The sequence below is a fragment of the Cherax quadricarinatus genome, chromosome 95, assembly GCF_038502225.1.
Source record: "Cherax quadricarinatus isolate ZL_2023a chromosome 95, ASM3850222v1, whole genome shotgun sequence".
Taxonomy (NCBI): domain Eukaryota; kingdom Metazoa; phylum Arthropoda; class Malacostraca; order Decapoda; family Parastacidae; genus Cherax; species Cherax quadricarinatus.
The window spans coordinates 883070-898849 of record NC_091386.1 but is presented as its reverse complement, the minus strand read 5'-3'; the positions used below and the strand labels follow the sequence as shown (position 1 = coordinate 898849).

Sequence of the window (15780 nt, the reverse complement as noted above, 5' to 3'; positions counted from 1 at the left end):
TATACATTAGTCACTTATATTAGTGTGCATGCTACATAAACAGGACAATCAATTTAAATATTAATCCTGCCCTGAAACACTTTCTCGATAGCTGCAACAGAACTCACAGACATGACACTAGACAAAAATCTGTACAATATTCCCCACGTCCAACTCAACCTGTGTAAAAACTAAGCATAAATGACAGGATGGATAATGAGAACCTTCAAAACTAGGGAGGCCAAGCCCATGATGACACTCTTCAGGTCACTTGTTCTATCTAGGCTGGAATATTGCTGCACACTAACAGCACCTTTCAAGGCAGGTGAAATTGCCGACCTAGAAAATGTACAGAGAACTTTCACGGCGCGCATAACGGAGATAAAACACCTCAATTATTGGGAGCGCTTGAGGTTCCTAAACCTGTATTCCCTGGAACGCAGGAGGGAGAGATACATGATTATATACACCTGGAAAATCCTAGAGGGACTAGTACCGAACTTGCACACGAAAATCACCCACTACGAAAGCAAAAGACTTGGCAGACGATGCACCATCCCCCCAATGAAAAGCAGGGGTGTCACTAGCACGTTAAGAGACCATACAATAAGTGTCAGGGGCCCGAGACTGTTCAACTGCCTCCCAGCACACATAAGGGGGATTACCAACAGACCCCTGGCAGTCTTCAAGCTGGCACTGGACAAGCACCTAAAGTCAGTTCCGGATCAGCCGGGCTGTGGCTCGTATGTTGGTTTGCGTGCAGCCAGCAGCAACAGCCTGGTTGATCAGGCTCTGATCCACCAGGAGGCCTGGTCTCAGACCGGGCCGCGGGGGCGTTGACCCCCGGAACTCTCTCCAGGTAAAACTCCAGGTAATAAAAGGGCCTAAAACCTGAGACTCTCTGACTGAAGATTCCAGAGGCTCCCTATCTGTCAACCACTTTAAAGGTAGTGTCAAAAAGCACCTTCTTACCTTAATGTGATCCTGACAATAATTTATTAAAAAAAAAAAAAAACATATTCTGAAACCCCGTCTCTCATCCAGTGTTGTCTGTATGCTTGTTCCATTTTTCCTTCCACTATTATATATATTGTTAGATAAGACATATACTATCCACTCATATTTTGTATTAATTCAGAGAGCTGGCTTCATTCTTAAAGTAATTTGTATTAAAATTACAATTTTGAATTAGTGAATACTCTTAATATTTATGTAGCATAATCCATGGAAAAAATCACAATTTAAAATGTGTGGTTGCAAATACTATGAAAAAAAAGTGAAAATAGGAAATAAAACCTGAGTGCTTTCATGTACTGTACTTACACGCACATCTTGTGAGGCTGTGTGTACTTACACGCACATCTTGTGAGGATGTGTGTACTTACACGCACATCTTGTGAGGATGTGTGTACTTACACGCACATCTTGTGAGGATGTGTGTACTTACACGCACATCTTGTGTGGATGTGTGTACTTACATGCACATCTTGTGAGGATGTGTGTACTTACACGCACATCTTGTGTGGATGTGTGTACTTACATGCACATCTTGTGAGGATGTGTGTACTTACACACACATCTTGTGAAGATGTGTGTACTTACATGCACATCTTGTGAAGATGTGTATACTTACACATCTTGTGAAGATGTGTGTACTTACACGCACATCCTGTGAAGATGTGTGTACTTACACGCACATCCTGTGAAGATGTGTGTACTTACACGCACATCCTGTGAAGATGTGTGTACTTACACGCACATCTTGTGAAGATGAACCCGCGGGTTCAATGCCGCCCGTGGTATGGTTTGTTTGCAATCGTGTCATTACGATTTCATGAGTCAAAGTGATACCTGGAGTTACCTGGTGAGAGTTCCGGGGGTCAACGCCCCCGCGGCCCGGTCTGTGACCAGGCCTCCTGGTCACCTTTGGCCATCTTTGTAATTTGAATCTTATAACATGTAAACCGCACATTGTAAGCTTAATAAGGAAATAAATATTTGTATCCTAAGATTAATACAACAAAACTGATTGTTTATATATATAGTCTCAAGTGGTTTTAACAGTAAACACTTTTATGAAGTTTAATTATTTTAAGGAATACAAGTAATGAGAATTCTAGCATATTAACAATCAATTTAGGAGTTACTACAACAAAGAATAAAGTGTTTTTTCTTTTCCAGGTCAGTCTGCTTTGGTGGGAGATGCCCGGTGTGTTAAAAAATTATTTAATTAATATTCAGAACTCCACAATCTATGTCACTATACCATTTACAACTAAAGCTTATTCTGTTTTCTATATTTTTTCACTAGTTGACAACTGTTGCTGCAATATCACACAAACAGGTAATTTAATTTAGTTTTCTTTAACCCGTAAACGGTCCAAGCAGATCTACGTTCACATGTGTAGTGCTACAAAAGTAGATCTACGTTTTTTTTACATATTTTCAAATATAACAAAAAAAAAAGTAGATCTAAGTTTTTTTACACATTTTCAAATGTAAAAAAACAAAAAGATCTACTTTTTTACATACAGTGGACCCCCGCATAGCGAACGCCTTGCATAGCGAACAATCCGCATAGCGAACGCTTTGTTCGCCAAAATTTTGCCCCGCATAGTGGACAAAAACCCGCTCAGCGACCTTCGTCCGAGACGCGTCCATTGTTTACCAGCCAGCCTCCGCGGTAACATTCAAGCATACACTCGGAATATTTCGTATTATTACAGTGTTTTCGGTGCTGTTTCTGGAAAATAAGTGACCATGGGCCCCAAGAAAGCTTCTAGTGCCAACCCTGTGGTAAAAAGGGTGAGAATTAGTATGGAAATTAAGAAAGATTTTGAAGGGTTTGGGGCTAACCCTGAGAAGCCTATGCCAGTTGTGGAATCCATTGTGCCTACTTCAAAAATTAAGGAAATGTGTGCACAGTGGGTTGAACTGCAAACCTTTATGGATGAAAATCACCCTGACACAGCTGTTGCAAGCCGTGCTGGTGACTATTTCAATGACAATGTTATGGCCCATTTTAGACAAATCGTAAAGGAACGGGAGGTACAGAGCTCTATGGACAGATTTGTTGTGCGACAGAGGTCCAGTGACTCTGAAGCTGGTCCTAGTGGCATTAAAAGAAGAAGGGAAGTAACCCCGGAAAAGGACTTGCTACCTCAAGTCCTAATGGAAGGGGATTCCCCTTCTAAACACTAACACTCTCTCTCCCCTCCTCCCATCCCATCAATCATCACCAGATCTTCAATAAAAGTAAGTGTCATGTAATTGTGCATGCCTTTTTCAGTTTGTGTGTACTAAAATTAACATTTTTTTGTGGTAAAAAAATTTTTTTTTCATACTTTTGGGTGTCTTGCACGGATTAATTTTATTTCCATTATTTCTTATGGGGAAAATTAATTCGCATAGCGAACATTTCGCATAACGACCAGCCCTCTTGCACGGATTAAGTTCGCTATACGGGGGTCCACTGTACTTTCAAATGTTGAAAAAAACGTATATATACGTTTGGACCGTTTACGGGTTAACACTGCTTTTGAAAGCTATCATCGTTGTACTGATTTACAGTAGATAGATAAGATGCTCCATATTTTTTACTTTCTAATTTATATGGAGCATCTACTTGTTCATTAGCAATTTAGGTAGGCCACATATATAGGTAATGTGAATTTACAACTTTCTATTATTGCACACTCGGCTCACACACCGTCATCTGTGGCTTGATCCCCAGTACGGCTGGAAACATTGGGATGTGTTTCCTTAAGACACCTGCTGCCCCTGTTCACCTAGCAGTAAAATAGGTACCTGGGTGTTAGCTGAATGGTATGGGTTGCATCTTGGGGACAAAATTGACCTAATTTGCTCGAAATGCTCTGCATAACAAAGGGCTTTCTATATAGCAGTATGCCAGTGATGTCAGCTATGGTCTGTATAAGTTGTATCATGAAATTGAAGAAATAAAGAATATTAGAATTATTATCATCCTGACAAGTCACAATTCCTCAAAACGATTTAATTCTATCAGGGTCCCTACATAGTTCATACATTTCATTTAGACATTGGTACATTCTTCTGAATCTTACAAGAGTACTGAAAGACCCACATGGGTTTAGTGCTTAACATAAATTATTTTATTAAACAAGAGTACCAAACAAATAATTTCTTGTTGCAACCACGTTCTGCCATAGCTATTTTAATAAGACATTAGATCTGTGTTGCAGTTACTATATTCCAGGAAAAGTGCTACAGCTGTAGGTAATTAGTTCTGATCTAAGGAAAGGGAAAGCAGTTCCAATTACCTGGATCAAGAGCCCTATACCAGCATCAAGGCCCCCCCCCCTTGAAAGGACAGTGGCAGTATATACGAATCGTCTATTATCTCTAATTGTTCTTACATGAGGTAATAAAATCCATTCCACTAAACAACTTAAATATATATCCATATAATTTTACTGTATGCTGAAAATACTGTATTCTGTACTGTATGTTACAAATTATTTAAAAACCTTAATACATACAGTATATTATCTGAAATGCATCGGAGATAAAGATAAGAAGGGTGCATAGAGAAGAGATAAATAAAAAAAACGGTAAACAAACATGATAATAAGGCTGCCAGACATAATAAAAGGGCATTCAATACATATTAATACTGTACAGTATTATTACAGTCATGGCAAGTACGAAACCCTGAAGGGTCACGTAAGTTTATTCAGGTATAGATACACATATACAGTTGCATGAATTATCATACATAGCAGCATATGTGTAAATTACCAAGGAGGACCTTGTAATATCTTATTTAAAACCTAGCAGTAAGTTACTGTAGGAATTAATCATGATAATTGAATCAACTCAACTGTGTGGAAAGTAAGCAATGGTATTAACATGTTAATTCCAAACAATATAACTCCAAGACATATACTAACATTAGGATAAAAGAGGATTAACTGATTTATTAGGTTTAATCATTAAACCTAATAAATCATGTACACACACATGTACATACACAAACATGTACATACACAAACATGTACACAATGTACATACACAAACATGTACACACATGTACATACACAAACATGTACATGCATGTACATACACAAACATGTACACACATGTACATACACAAACATGTACACACACATGTACATACACAAACATGTACACACACATGTACATACACAAACATGTACACACACATGTACATACACAAACATGTACACACACATGTACATACACAAACATGTACACACACATGTACATACACAAACATGTACACACACATGTACATACACAAACATGTACACACACATGTACATACACAAACATGTACACACACATGTACATACACAAACATGTACACACATGTACATACACAAACATGTACACACATGTGCATACACAAACATGCACACACATGTACACACATGTACATACACAAACATGTACACACACATGTACATACACAAACATGTACACACACATGTACATACACAAACATGTACACATGTACATACACAAACATGTACACACACATGTACATACACAAACATGTACACACACATGTACATACACAAACATGTACATACATATGTACATACACAAACATGTACACACACATGTACATACACAAACATGTACACACACATGTACATACACAAACATGTACACACACGTACATACACAAACATGTACACACACGTACATACACAAACATGTACACACACACGTACATACACAAACATGTACACACACACGTACATACACAAACATGTACACACACACATGTACATAAACATGTACACACACATGTATATACACAAACATGTACACACATGTACATACACAAACATGTACACACATGTACATGTACACACATGTACATACACAAACATGTACACACATGTACATGTACACACATGTACATACACAAACATGTACACACATGTACATACACAAACATGTACACACATGTATATACACAAACATGTACACACATGTACATACACAAACATGTACATACACAAACATGTACACACATGTACATAAACATGTACACACATGTACATACACAAACATGTACACACATGTACATACACAAACATGTACACACACACATGTACATACACAAACACGTACACACACAATGTACATACACAAACATGTACACACATACACACATGTACATACACAAACATGTACACACACACACATGTACATACACAAACATGTATACACATACACACATGTACATACATAAACATGTATACACATATACACATGTACATACACAAACATGTACACACATACACACATGTACATACACAAACATGTACACACACACACATGTACATACATAAACATGTATACACATATACACATATGTACATACACAAACATGAACACACATATACACACATGTACATACACAAACATGTACACACATGTGCATACACAAACATGTACACACATACCCTTACAAGTATATACACACACACACACACAGGATCCAAACATCTCAAAGAAGAGGTATGATAAGACTTTTGAAGCCAGGAGACTGAACCTAGTAGCAACCAGCAAAGAGGCGGGGCCAAGAGCTGTGACTTGAACTCTGTAGCCACATACACACCCACACATGCACATACATATACATACATGCAGTACACACACATACATAAATATATACAGAATACATACATAAAGTACAGATAGTCGTGCATACATACATATACACACCTCAGTATATACACTAGGAGAAACATCTTTCAATGTATATATAACTTAGTGTATATACAGATATAGTATATAAATATGTATACCCTGATACACACTTCAGGGTGTATACATAGATCTGCACATCTCAAGTGTCTGTAGTGAGATATATACATTTTAATGTACTCACACACTTCAGTGTATATGATATACACACCCCTCAGTGTATATGATATACACACCCCTCAGTGTATATGATATACACACCCCTCAGTGTATATGATATACACACCCCTCAGTGTATATAATATACACACCCCTCAGTGTATGATATACACACCCCTCAGTGTATATGATATACACACCCCTCAGTGTATGATATACACACCCCTCAGTGTATATGATATACACACCCCTCAGTGTATGATATACACACCCCTCAGTGTATATGATATACACACCCCTCAGTGTATGATATACACACCCCTCAGTGTATATGATATACACACCCCTCAGTGTATATGATATACACACCCCTCAGTGTATATGATATACACACCCCTCAGTGTATATGATATACACACCCCTCAGTGTATATGATATACACACCCCTCAGTGTATATAAGATATACACACACCAGTGTATATGACACACAATTCAGTGTATATGAGATACACACAATTCAGTGTATATGGCATACACACACCCCTCAGTGTATATGAGATATGTACACCCCTGTGTATACGATATACACACACTTCAGTGTATATGACATACACACCTCAGTGTATATGGTACACACATACAATGTATATAATATACATGCACCTCAGTTTATATATATTATATACAGTGTGTATATAAGATGCATCTCAGTGTATATGATATACACCTCAATGTATATGATATACACCTCAGTGTATATGATATACACCTCAGTGTATATGATATACACCTCAGTGTATATGATATACACCTCAGTGTATATGATATACACCTCAGTGTATATGATATACACCTCAGTGTATATCATATACACCTCAGTGTATATGATATACACCTCAGTGTATATGATATACACCTCAGTGTATATGATATACACCTCAGTGTATATGATATACACCTCAGTGTATATGATATACACCTCAGTGTATATGATATACACCTCAGTGTATATGATATACACCTCAGTGTATATGATATACACCTCAGTGTATATGATATACACCTCAGTGTATATGATATACACCTCAGTGTATATGATATACACCTCAGTGTATATGATATACACCTCAGTGTATATGATATACACCTCAGTGTATATGATATACACCTCAGTGTATATGATATACACCTCAGTGTATATGATATACACCTGTGTATATGATATACACCTCAGTGTATATGATATACACCTCAGTGTATATGATATACACCTGTGTATATGATATACACCTCAGTGTATATCATATACACCTGTGTATATGATATACACCTCAGTGTATATGATATACACCTCAGTGTATATGATATACACCTCAGTGTATATGATATACACCTCAGTGTATATGATATACACCTCAGTGTATATGATATACACCTCAGTGTATATGAGATAAATACACCCATATATATAGTAAAATACACACCACACTTAAGTGATATAAACACCTGTCAATGTGTATACAATAAAACACCTTTGTGTATATAGGCTGACATATATACACATCTATACAATGAGATATACACACCTCAGTCTATGTAATGTAAATGAGACACTTGTGCCACACATGGGAAATATTAAGGAAACGTTTTGCCACTCAGTGGCTTCATCAGTCCAATACAGAGAACATAGAGGACTCTGGGGTAATCAGTCCCCATTGACTGGTCAAACCTTCCCAAATGCTTTATTGCATTTATTTATTTTATGTCTTTGCAAGTAATACATTAAGATTTTGTATTTATAATACTGGGTTGCAATGCAAATTGAGCCTATTATGTCTAGGCACTATAGGCTTTATGGCTTCAGAAACCTCATTCTACACCTCAATATATACACACAGATATAAAATACGTGTGTATATACCCAGATACACACACCTGGATGTATATAAGGCGGGAGAATAAGAAAAAATGAAGAAATCTGCCATAATATCCGTCTTGGGAGACGTCTGATAGCTTAACCTGTAGTGTGGATAAGGTACAGTTATATATATGAGGCACCTGAAGCCCAGGTACATAATTAGAAAGCATTAGCACCTACTGCCGGCCCCCACCACCCACCTAAACCCCCACCTGACCACTTAAAACGCAATTACTGGCGTCAAGTTCCTTCTACGCTGAACTGAAAGATTTCCTGGAATAAAAACCGAGATATAAAATGACTTATTTCCGGTATTTGAGGGGGAAGGAGGCTTAATTTACACGATATTTCAGCCTATAGGTGGTGTACTAACCACTGGGTAACACCCCCAGTGGGGGAAAAGTGTGAAATAAGTGGGTTTAATAAGTTGGTAGGATTTATAAGCTTATTGGGGGGAACAGGTGCATAGGCCTGAGAGGAATGTCAGGCTCTCCTAGGCCTACAAGCAGCCTCAATAGGCCTAAGGGTAATTAGACAGGTAGTAGAGGACACAAAGCAACCACCAGATGTGCTGGAAGCCAAGTCTATACCTGGTGAATACTTTGAATCCATTTTTCCCAACGAAGATGGAGAAGCTGGCGACGACATGTCCAGAAATCCTGGAAAATTCCTGAAGCTCCCCTTATCTCTCCCCTGGACGAGGCTCTCAACTTGCTCTACCTGGCTCTCTTGTTCCTCCTTCACCTCATCCCCTACACATTTTCCATTAGTAACAGGTAAGTGGGTAGTTTCTGCGTCATATTCTCCCTCCCTCACGGCCGCCATAACACTGATTCCCGGATGTTATTTCTTACTCTAGCCGCTAGAAGGTCTTGCTCCTTCGTCACCTTTTGGTTAATTATAATTGGGTTTTTTGGGGGGGTTACTTGGCGGATTTTGGTTTTGGTGGTTTGTGTGGGTAGATGGGTTCCTTGTGGAGGGGTGTGGGTGGGTTTTGGGTTGGTGGGAGGGGGGGTTATGGGGTTAAAATTGGGTTTTTGTGGGTGGGTGGCAGTGTGGGGTGGCTGTGTGCGTCACCCAGCAGCAGCGCCTCACATACACTCACACTTGCACTCTGACGCACTCATATCACGTACATGCCTTGTCTCACGCACACACACTCTCCTCAGCTGCTTTCTTAGGGATTCACTTGCCTCACGCACTTCACTCAGCTCTTTATGTACTTTACTCACCTGCTAACGCACCTTAGTATGGAATCGTTCATGTACCTTCTTGCCTATATAACCCCTTTCCTCACACCTGGTTCATCACACACTCACCTGGTTCCTCACACACTCACCTGGTTCCTCACACACTCACCTGGTTCCTCACACACTCACCTGGTTCCTCACACACTCACCTGGTTCCTCACACACACCTGGTTCCTCACACACTCACCTGGTTCCTCACACACTCACCTGGTTCTTCACACACTCACCTGGTTCCTCACACACTCCCCTGGTTCCTCACACACTCACCTGGTTCCTCACACACTCACCTGGTTCCTCACACACTCGCCTGGTTACTCACACACTCACCTGGTTCCTCACACACTCGCCTGGTTCCTCACACACTCACCTGGTTCCCCACACACTCGCCTGGTTACTCACACACTCACCTGGTTCCTCACACACTCACCTGGTTCCTCACACACTCACCTGATTCCTCACACACTCACTTGGTTCCTCACACACTCACCTGTTTCCTCACACACTCACCTGGTTCCTCACACACTCACCTGGTTCCTCACACACTCACCTGGTTCCTCACACACTCAACTGATTCCTCACACACTCACTTGGTTCCTCACACACTCACCTGTTTCCTCACACACTCACCTGGTTCCTCACACACTCACCTGGTTCCTCACACACTCACCTGGTTCCTCACACACCTGGTTCCTCACACACTCACCTGGTTCCTCACACACTCACCTGGTTCCTCACACACTCACCTGATTCCTCACACACTCACTTGGTTCCTCACACACTCACCTGTTTCCTCACACTCACCTGGTTCCTCACACACTCACCTGGTTCCTCACACACTCACCTGGTTCCTCACACACCTGATTCCTCACACACTCACTTGGTTCCTCACACACTCACCTGGTTCCTCACACACTCACCTGGTTCCTCACACACTCACCTGGTTCCTCACACACTCACCTGGTTCCTTACACACTCACCTGGTTCCTCACACACTCACCTGATTCCTCACACACTCACTTGGTTCCTCACACACTCACCTGTTTCCTCACACACTCACCTGGTTCCTCACACACCTGGTTCCTCACACACTCACCTGGTTCCTCACACACTCACCTGGTTTCTCACACACTCACCTGGTTCCTCACACACTCACCTGATTCCTCACACACTCACTTGGTTCCTCACACACTCACCTGTTTCCTCACACACTCACCTGGTTCCTCACACACTCACCTGGTTCCTCACACACTCACCTGGTTCCTCACACACCTGGTTCCTCACACACTCACCTGGTTCCTCACACACTCACCTGGTTCCTCACACACTCACCTGATTCCTCACACACTCACTTGGTTCCTCACACACTCACCTGTTTCCTCACACTCACCTGGTTCCTCACACACTCACCTGGTTCCTCACACACTCACCTGGTTCCTCACACACCTGATTCCTCACACACTCACTTGGTTCCTCACACACTCACCTGGTTCCTCACACACTCACCTGGTTCCTCACACACTCACCTGGTTCCTCACACACTCACCTGGTTCCTTACACACTCACCTGGTTCCTCACACACTCACCTGATTCCTCACACACTCACTTGGTTCCTCACACACTCACCTGTTTCCTCACACACTCACCTGGTTCCTCACACACCTGGTTCCTCACACACTCACCTGGTTCCTCACACACTCACCTGGTTTCTCACACACTCACCTGGTTCCTCACACACTCACCTGATTCCTCACACACTCACTTGGTTCCTCACACACTCACCTGTTTCCTCACACACTCACCTGGTTCCTCACACACTCACCTGGTTCCTCACACACTCACCTGGTTCCTCACACACTCACCTGGTTCCTCACACACTCACCTGGTTCCTCACACACTCACCTGATTCCTCACACACTCACTTGGTTCCTTACACACTCACTTGTTTCCTCACACACTCACCTGGTTCCTCACACACTCACCTGGTTCCTCACACACTCACCTGGTTCCTCACACACTTACCTGATTCCTCACACACTCACTTGGTTCCTCACACACTCACCTGGTTCCTCACACACTCACCTGGTTCCTCACACACTCACCTGGTTCCTCACACACTCACCTGGTTCCCCACGCACTCACCTGGTTCCTCACACACTCACCTGATTCCTCACACACTCACTTGGTTCCTCACACACTCACCTGTTTCCTCACACACTCACCTGGTTCCTCACACATTCACCTGATTCCTCACACGCTCACCTGCTTCCTCACACACCTGCTTCCTCACACACTCACCTGCTTCCTCACACACTCACCTGATTCCTCACACTCACCTGTTTCCTCACATACTCATCTGCTTCCTCACACTCACCTGCTTCCTCACACACTCATCTGCTTCCTCACACACTCACCTACGTCCTCACACACTCACCTACGTCCTCACACACTCACCTGCTTCCTCACACTCACCTGCTTCCTCACGCTCACCTGCTTCCTCACACACTCACCTACTTCCTCACACACTCATCCGCTTCCTCACACACTCACCTGCTTCCTCACACACACCTACTTCCTCACACACTCACCTACTTCCTTACACACTCATCTGCTTCCTCACACACTCACCTACTTCCTCACACACTCACCTACTTCCTCACACACTCACCTACTTCCTCACACACTCACCTGCTTCCTCACACACTCACCTGCTTCCTCACACACTCACCTACTTCCTCACACACCTACTTCCTCACACACTCACCTACTTCCTCACACCTACTTCCTCACCGTAATAATAATTTTTATTTCTACCAGTAGATGGTACAACTTATACAGACCATAGCTCACACCAATGACATACTACTATGTAGAAAGCGGCTTGTTATACAGAACATTTTGGTTAAATTAGGTCAGTTTTTGTCCCCAGGATGCGACCTACACCAGTCCACAAACACCCAGGTACCTATTTTACTGCTGTTAGGTGAACAGTGACAGTAGGTGTTTTAAGGATGTGTTTCCTTAAGACACCTGTTGTCCTTGTTCACTTTTCAGTAAAATAGGTACCTGGGTGCTAGTCGACTGCTGTGGGTCGCATCCTGGGGACAGAAACTGACCTAATTTGCCCGAAATGCTCTACATAACCAGGGACTTTCTATATAGTATGTCATTGGTGTCAGCTATGGTCTGTATAAGTTGTATCATGTACTGGTAGTAATTATTATTATTATTATTATTATTATTATTATTATTATTATTATTATTATTATTATTATTATTATTATTATTATACACAAAGTAAGTGAGGTCCACCGTGCAACATGCAACATCAATCTGGATCCCACACTTGACACATATTCAAAGATTTGAAAAAGGTGCAAAGATATGCAACCAGATTAGTCCCGGAACTAAGAAGGGTTCGTTATGAGGTAAGACTCGTGGAATTTATACGGTAGACCCTATAGGATGGAAGGATGGAGGGGAAACCATGACTACGACGTACAAAATACTCAGATAAATTGATAGAATTGTATGTAGGGTACAGTGTTGTATGACTCCTAGGGGTTTAGCGCTTATCGATAATAATAAAAATAATATAATGTAAAAATAAAAAATAAATTCCTGCTTTGCAGATCCTTACGGCTGTATCAGAAAGTCGGTCACTAACTCTGGCAGAGTTGGGGCATCTGGAATTGGTGGATTTTTGGCGAGGATTCATCTGATCCAATTGTTAGAATCAGCTTTTATCCTTTTTATTTAAGGACACCTGTCCCATTTTCATTTTTATTTCAGTTTTACTGAATATTTCCTTCCAAAACACCGTGAGTCCCGGAATTTAGATTCACATACAACACTACTTACGTACGTCCATGTCATCTATTTATGCGTACAAACTATTGTAACAAATAACATTTATGCTAGGAAACCTATGCAATATATGGGAATCTTTACTGAAGAAACGTTTCGCCACACAGTGGCTTCATCAGTCCAATATAAAGCAGGAAGGTATAGAGAGAGGAGGAGTTTGAAGTAATTAGTCCCTCAGTCTGTAGTCGATATGTTCAGTCCATCAGTCTTGTAGGAAGTACAACATAGGTTAGATTAGGTTAGGTTAGGTTCTTAGGGTCTTAAATGATGACCCGCCATTGGAGCTTTTGGTCATCTGACCGAGGCCTTCCGCTGGCTTACCGGTCCACCCCTTTAGAAATTATGGTTATAGTTACTACCATTACTACAACATAGGGCCAGAGAGGTGGCTCATGTACTGTAGTCAGGTGAGTGGAAGCAGGAGGAGGCGGGATCACAGCCTAAATAGGTCTTCGTCTAGAGGTTGGACAAGTGTTGAAGAATTCTTTATATCAAGATCCTATCTGTCAGACACTGCAATATCATGTGATCTTGATATAAAGAATTCTTCAACACTTGTCTAACCTCTGGACGAAGACCTACTTGCACTAGTGGATGGTCCCACTGTGATCCCGCCTCCTCCTACTTCCACTCACATGACTACAGTATATAAGTCCCTTCTCTGACCCTATGCTGTACTTCCTACAGGAGTGATGGACTGAACACATCGATTCCAGGCTGAGGGACTGATTACCTCAAACTCCTACTCTGCTTACACCTTCCTGCTTTGTATTGGACTGATAAAGGCACTGTGTGGCAAAACATTTCTTCAATAAAGATTCCCATATGTTGCATAAGTGTCTCAATTCTTCAACTTGTCGGTTTTCAAAACCATTTATCACATGCTGGGAAACCCATGGTTAATTGTCCTAAATTATTGTATACTGGAACAGACAAGGTGGACAGAGACAGGATGTTCCAGAGATGGGACACAACAACAAGGGGACACAGCAACAAGGGGACACAGTAACAAGGGGACACAGTAACAAGGGGACACAGCAACAAGGGGACATAGTAACAAGGGGACACAGCAACAAGGGGACACAACAACAAGGGGACACAGTAACAAGGGGACATAGTAACAAGGGGACACAACAACAAGGGGACAGCAACAAGGGGACACAGTAACAAGGGGACACAGTAACAAGGGGACACAGCAACAAGGGGACACAGTAACAAGGGGACACAGCAACAAGGGGACACAGTAACAAGGGGACACAGTAACAAAGGGACACAGTAACAAGGGGACACAGTAACAAGGGGACACAACAACAAGGGGACACAGCAACAAGGGGACACAGCAACAAGGGGACACAGTAACAATGGGACACAGCAACAAGGGGACACAGCAACAAGGGGACACAGCAACAAGGGGACACCGCAACAAAGGGACACAGCAACAAGGGGACACAGCAACAAGGGGACACAGTAACAAGGGGACACAGTAACAGGGGGACACAGCAACAAGAGGACACAGTAATAAGGGGACACAGTAACAAGGGGACACAGCAACAAGGGGACACAGCAACAAGGGGACACAGCAACAAGGGAACACAGTAACAAGGGGACACAGCAACAAGGGGACACAGTAACAAGGGGACACACCAATAAGGGGACACAGCAACAAGGGGACACAGCAACAAGGGGACACAGCAACGAGGGGACACAGTAACAAGGGGGCACAGCAACAAGGGGACAGTTGGAAGTTGAAGACTCAGATGAGTCAAAGGGAAGTTAGGAAGTATTTCTTCAGTCACAGAGTTATCAGGAAGTGGAACAATCTGGAGAGTGACGTAGTGGAGGCAGGAACCATACATAGCTCTAAGACGAGGTATGATAAAAGTCAT

General features: G+C 41.9%; 1 protein-coding gene across 7 annotated transcripts in view; it reads right to left on the bottom strand.

Moving 5' to 3' along the window:
* The window catches only part of LOC128703919 (lysine-specific demethylase 9), a 46952-nt gene extending 37326 nt beyond the window's left edge, over positions 1 to 9626 (bottom strand). For 6 of the 7 annotated variants that reach the window (XM_053798795.2, XM_070104838.1, XM_070104840.1 and 3 more), the window contains exon 1: positions 9371 to 9625. In XM_053798795.2, coding sequence (XP_053654770.2) covers positions 9371 to 9605 — 235 coding nt within the window. In that variant the 5' untranslated portion in view covers positions 9606 to 9625. Of the gene's footprint in view, positions 1 to 9370 lie in introns of all 7 variants that reach the window. The other variant, XM_070104839.1, reaches the window with a different exon arrangement.
* Between the last annotated feature and the right edge of the window lie 6154 nt (positions 9627 to 15780).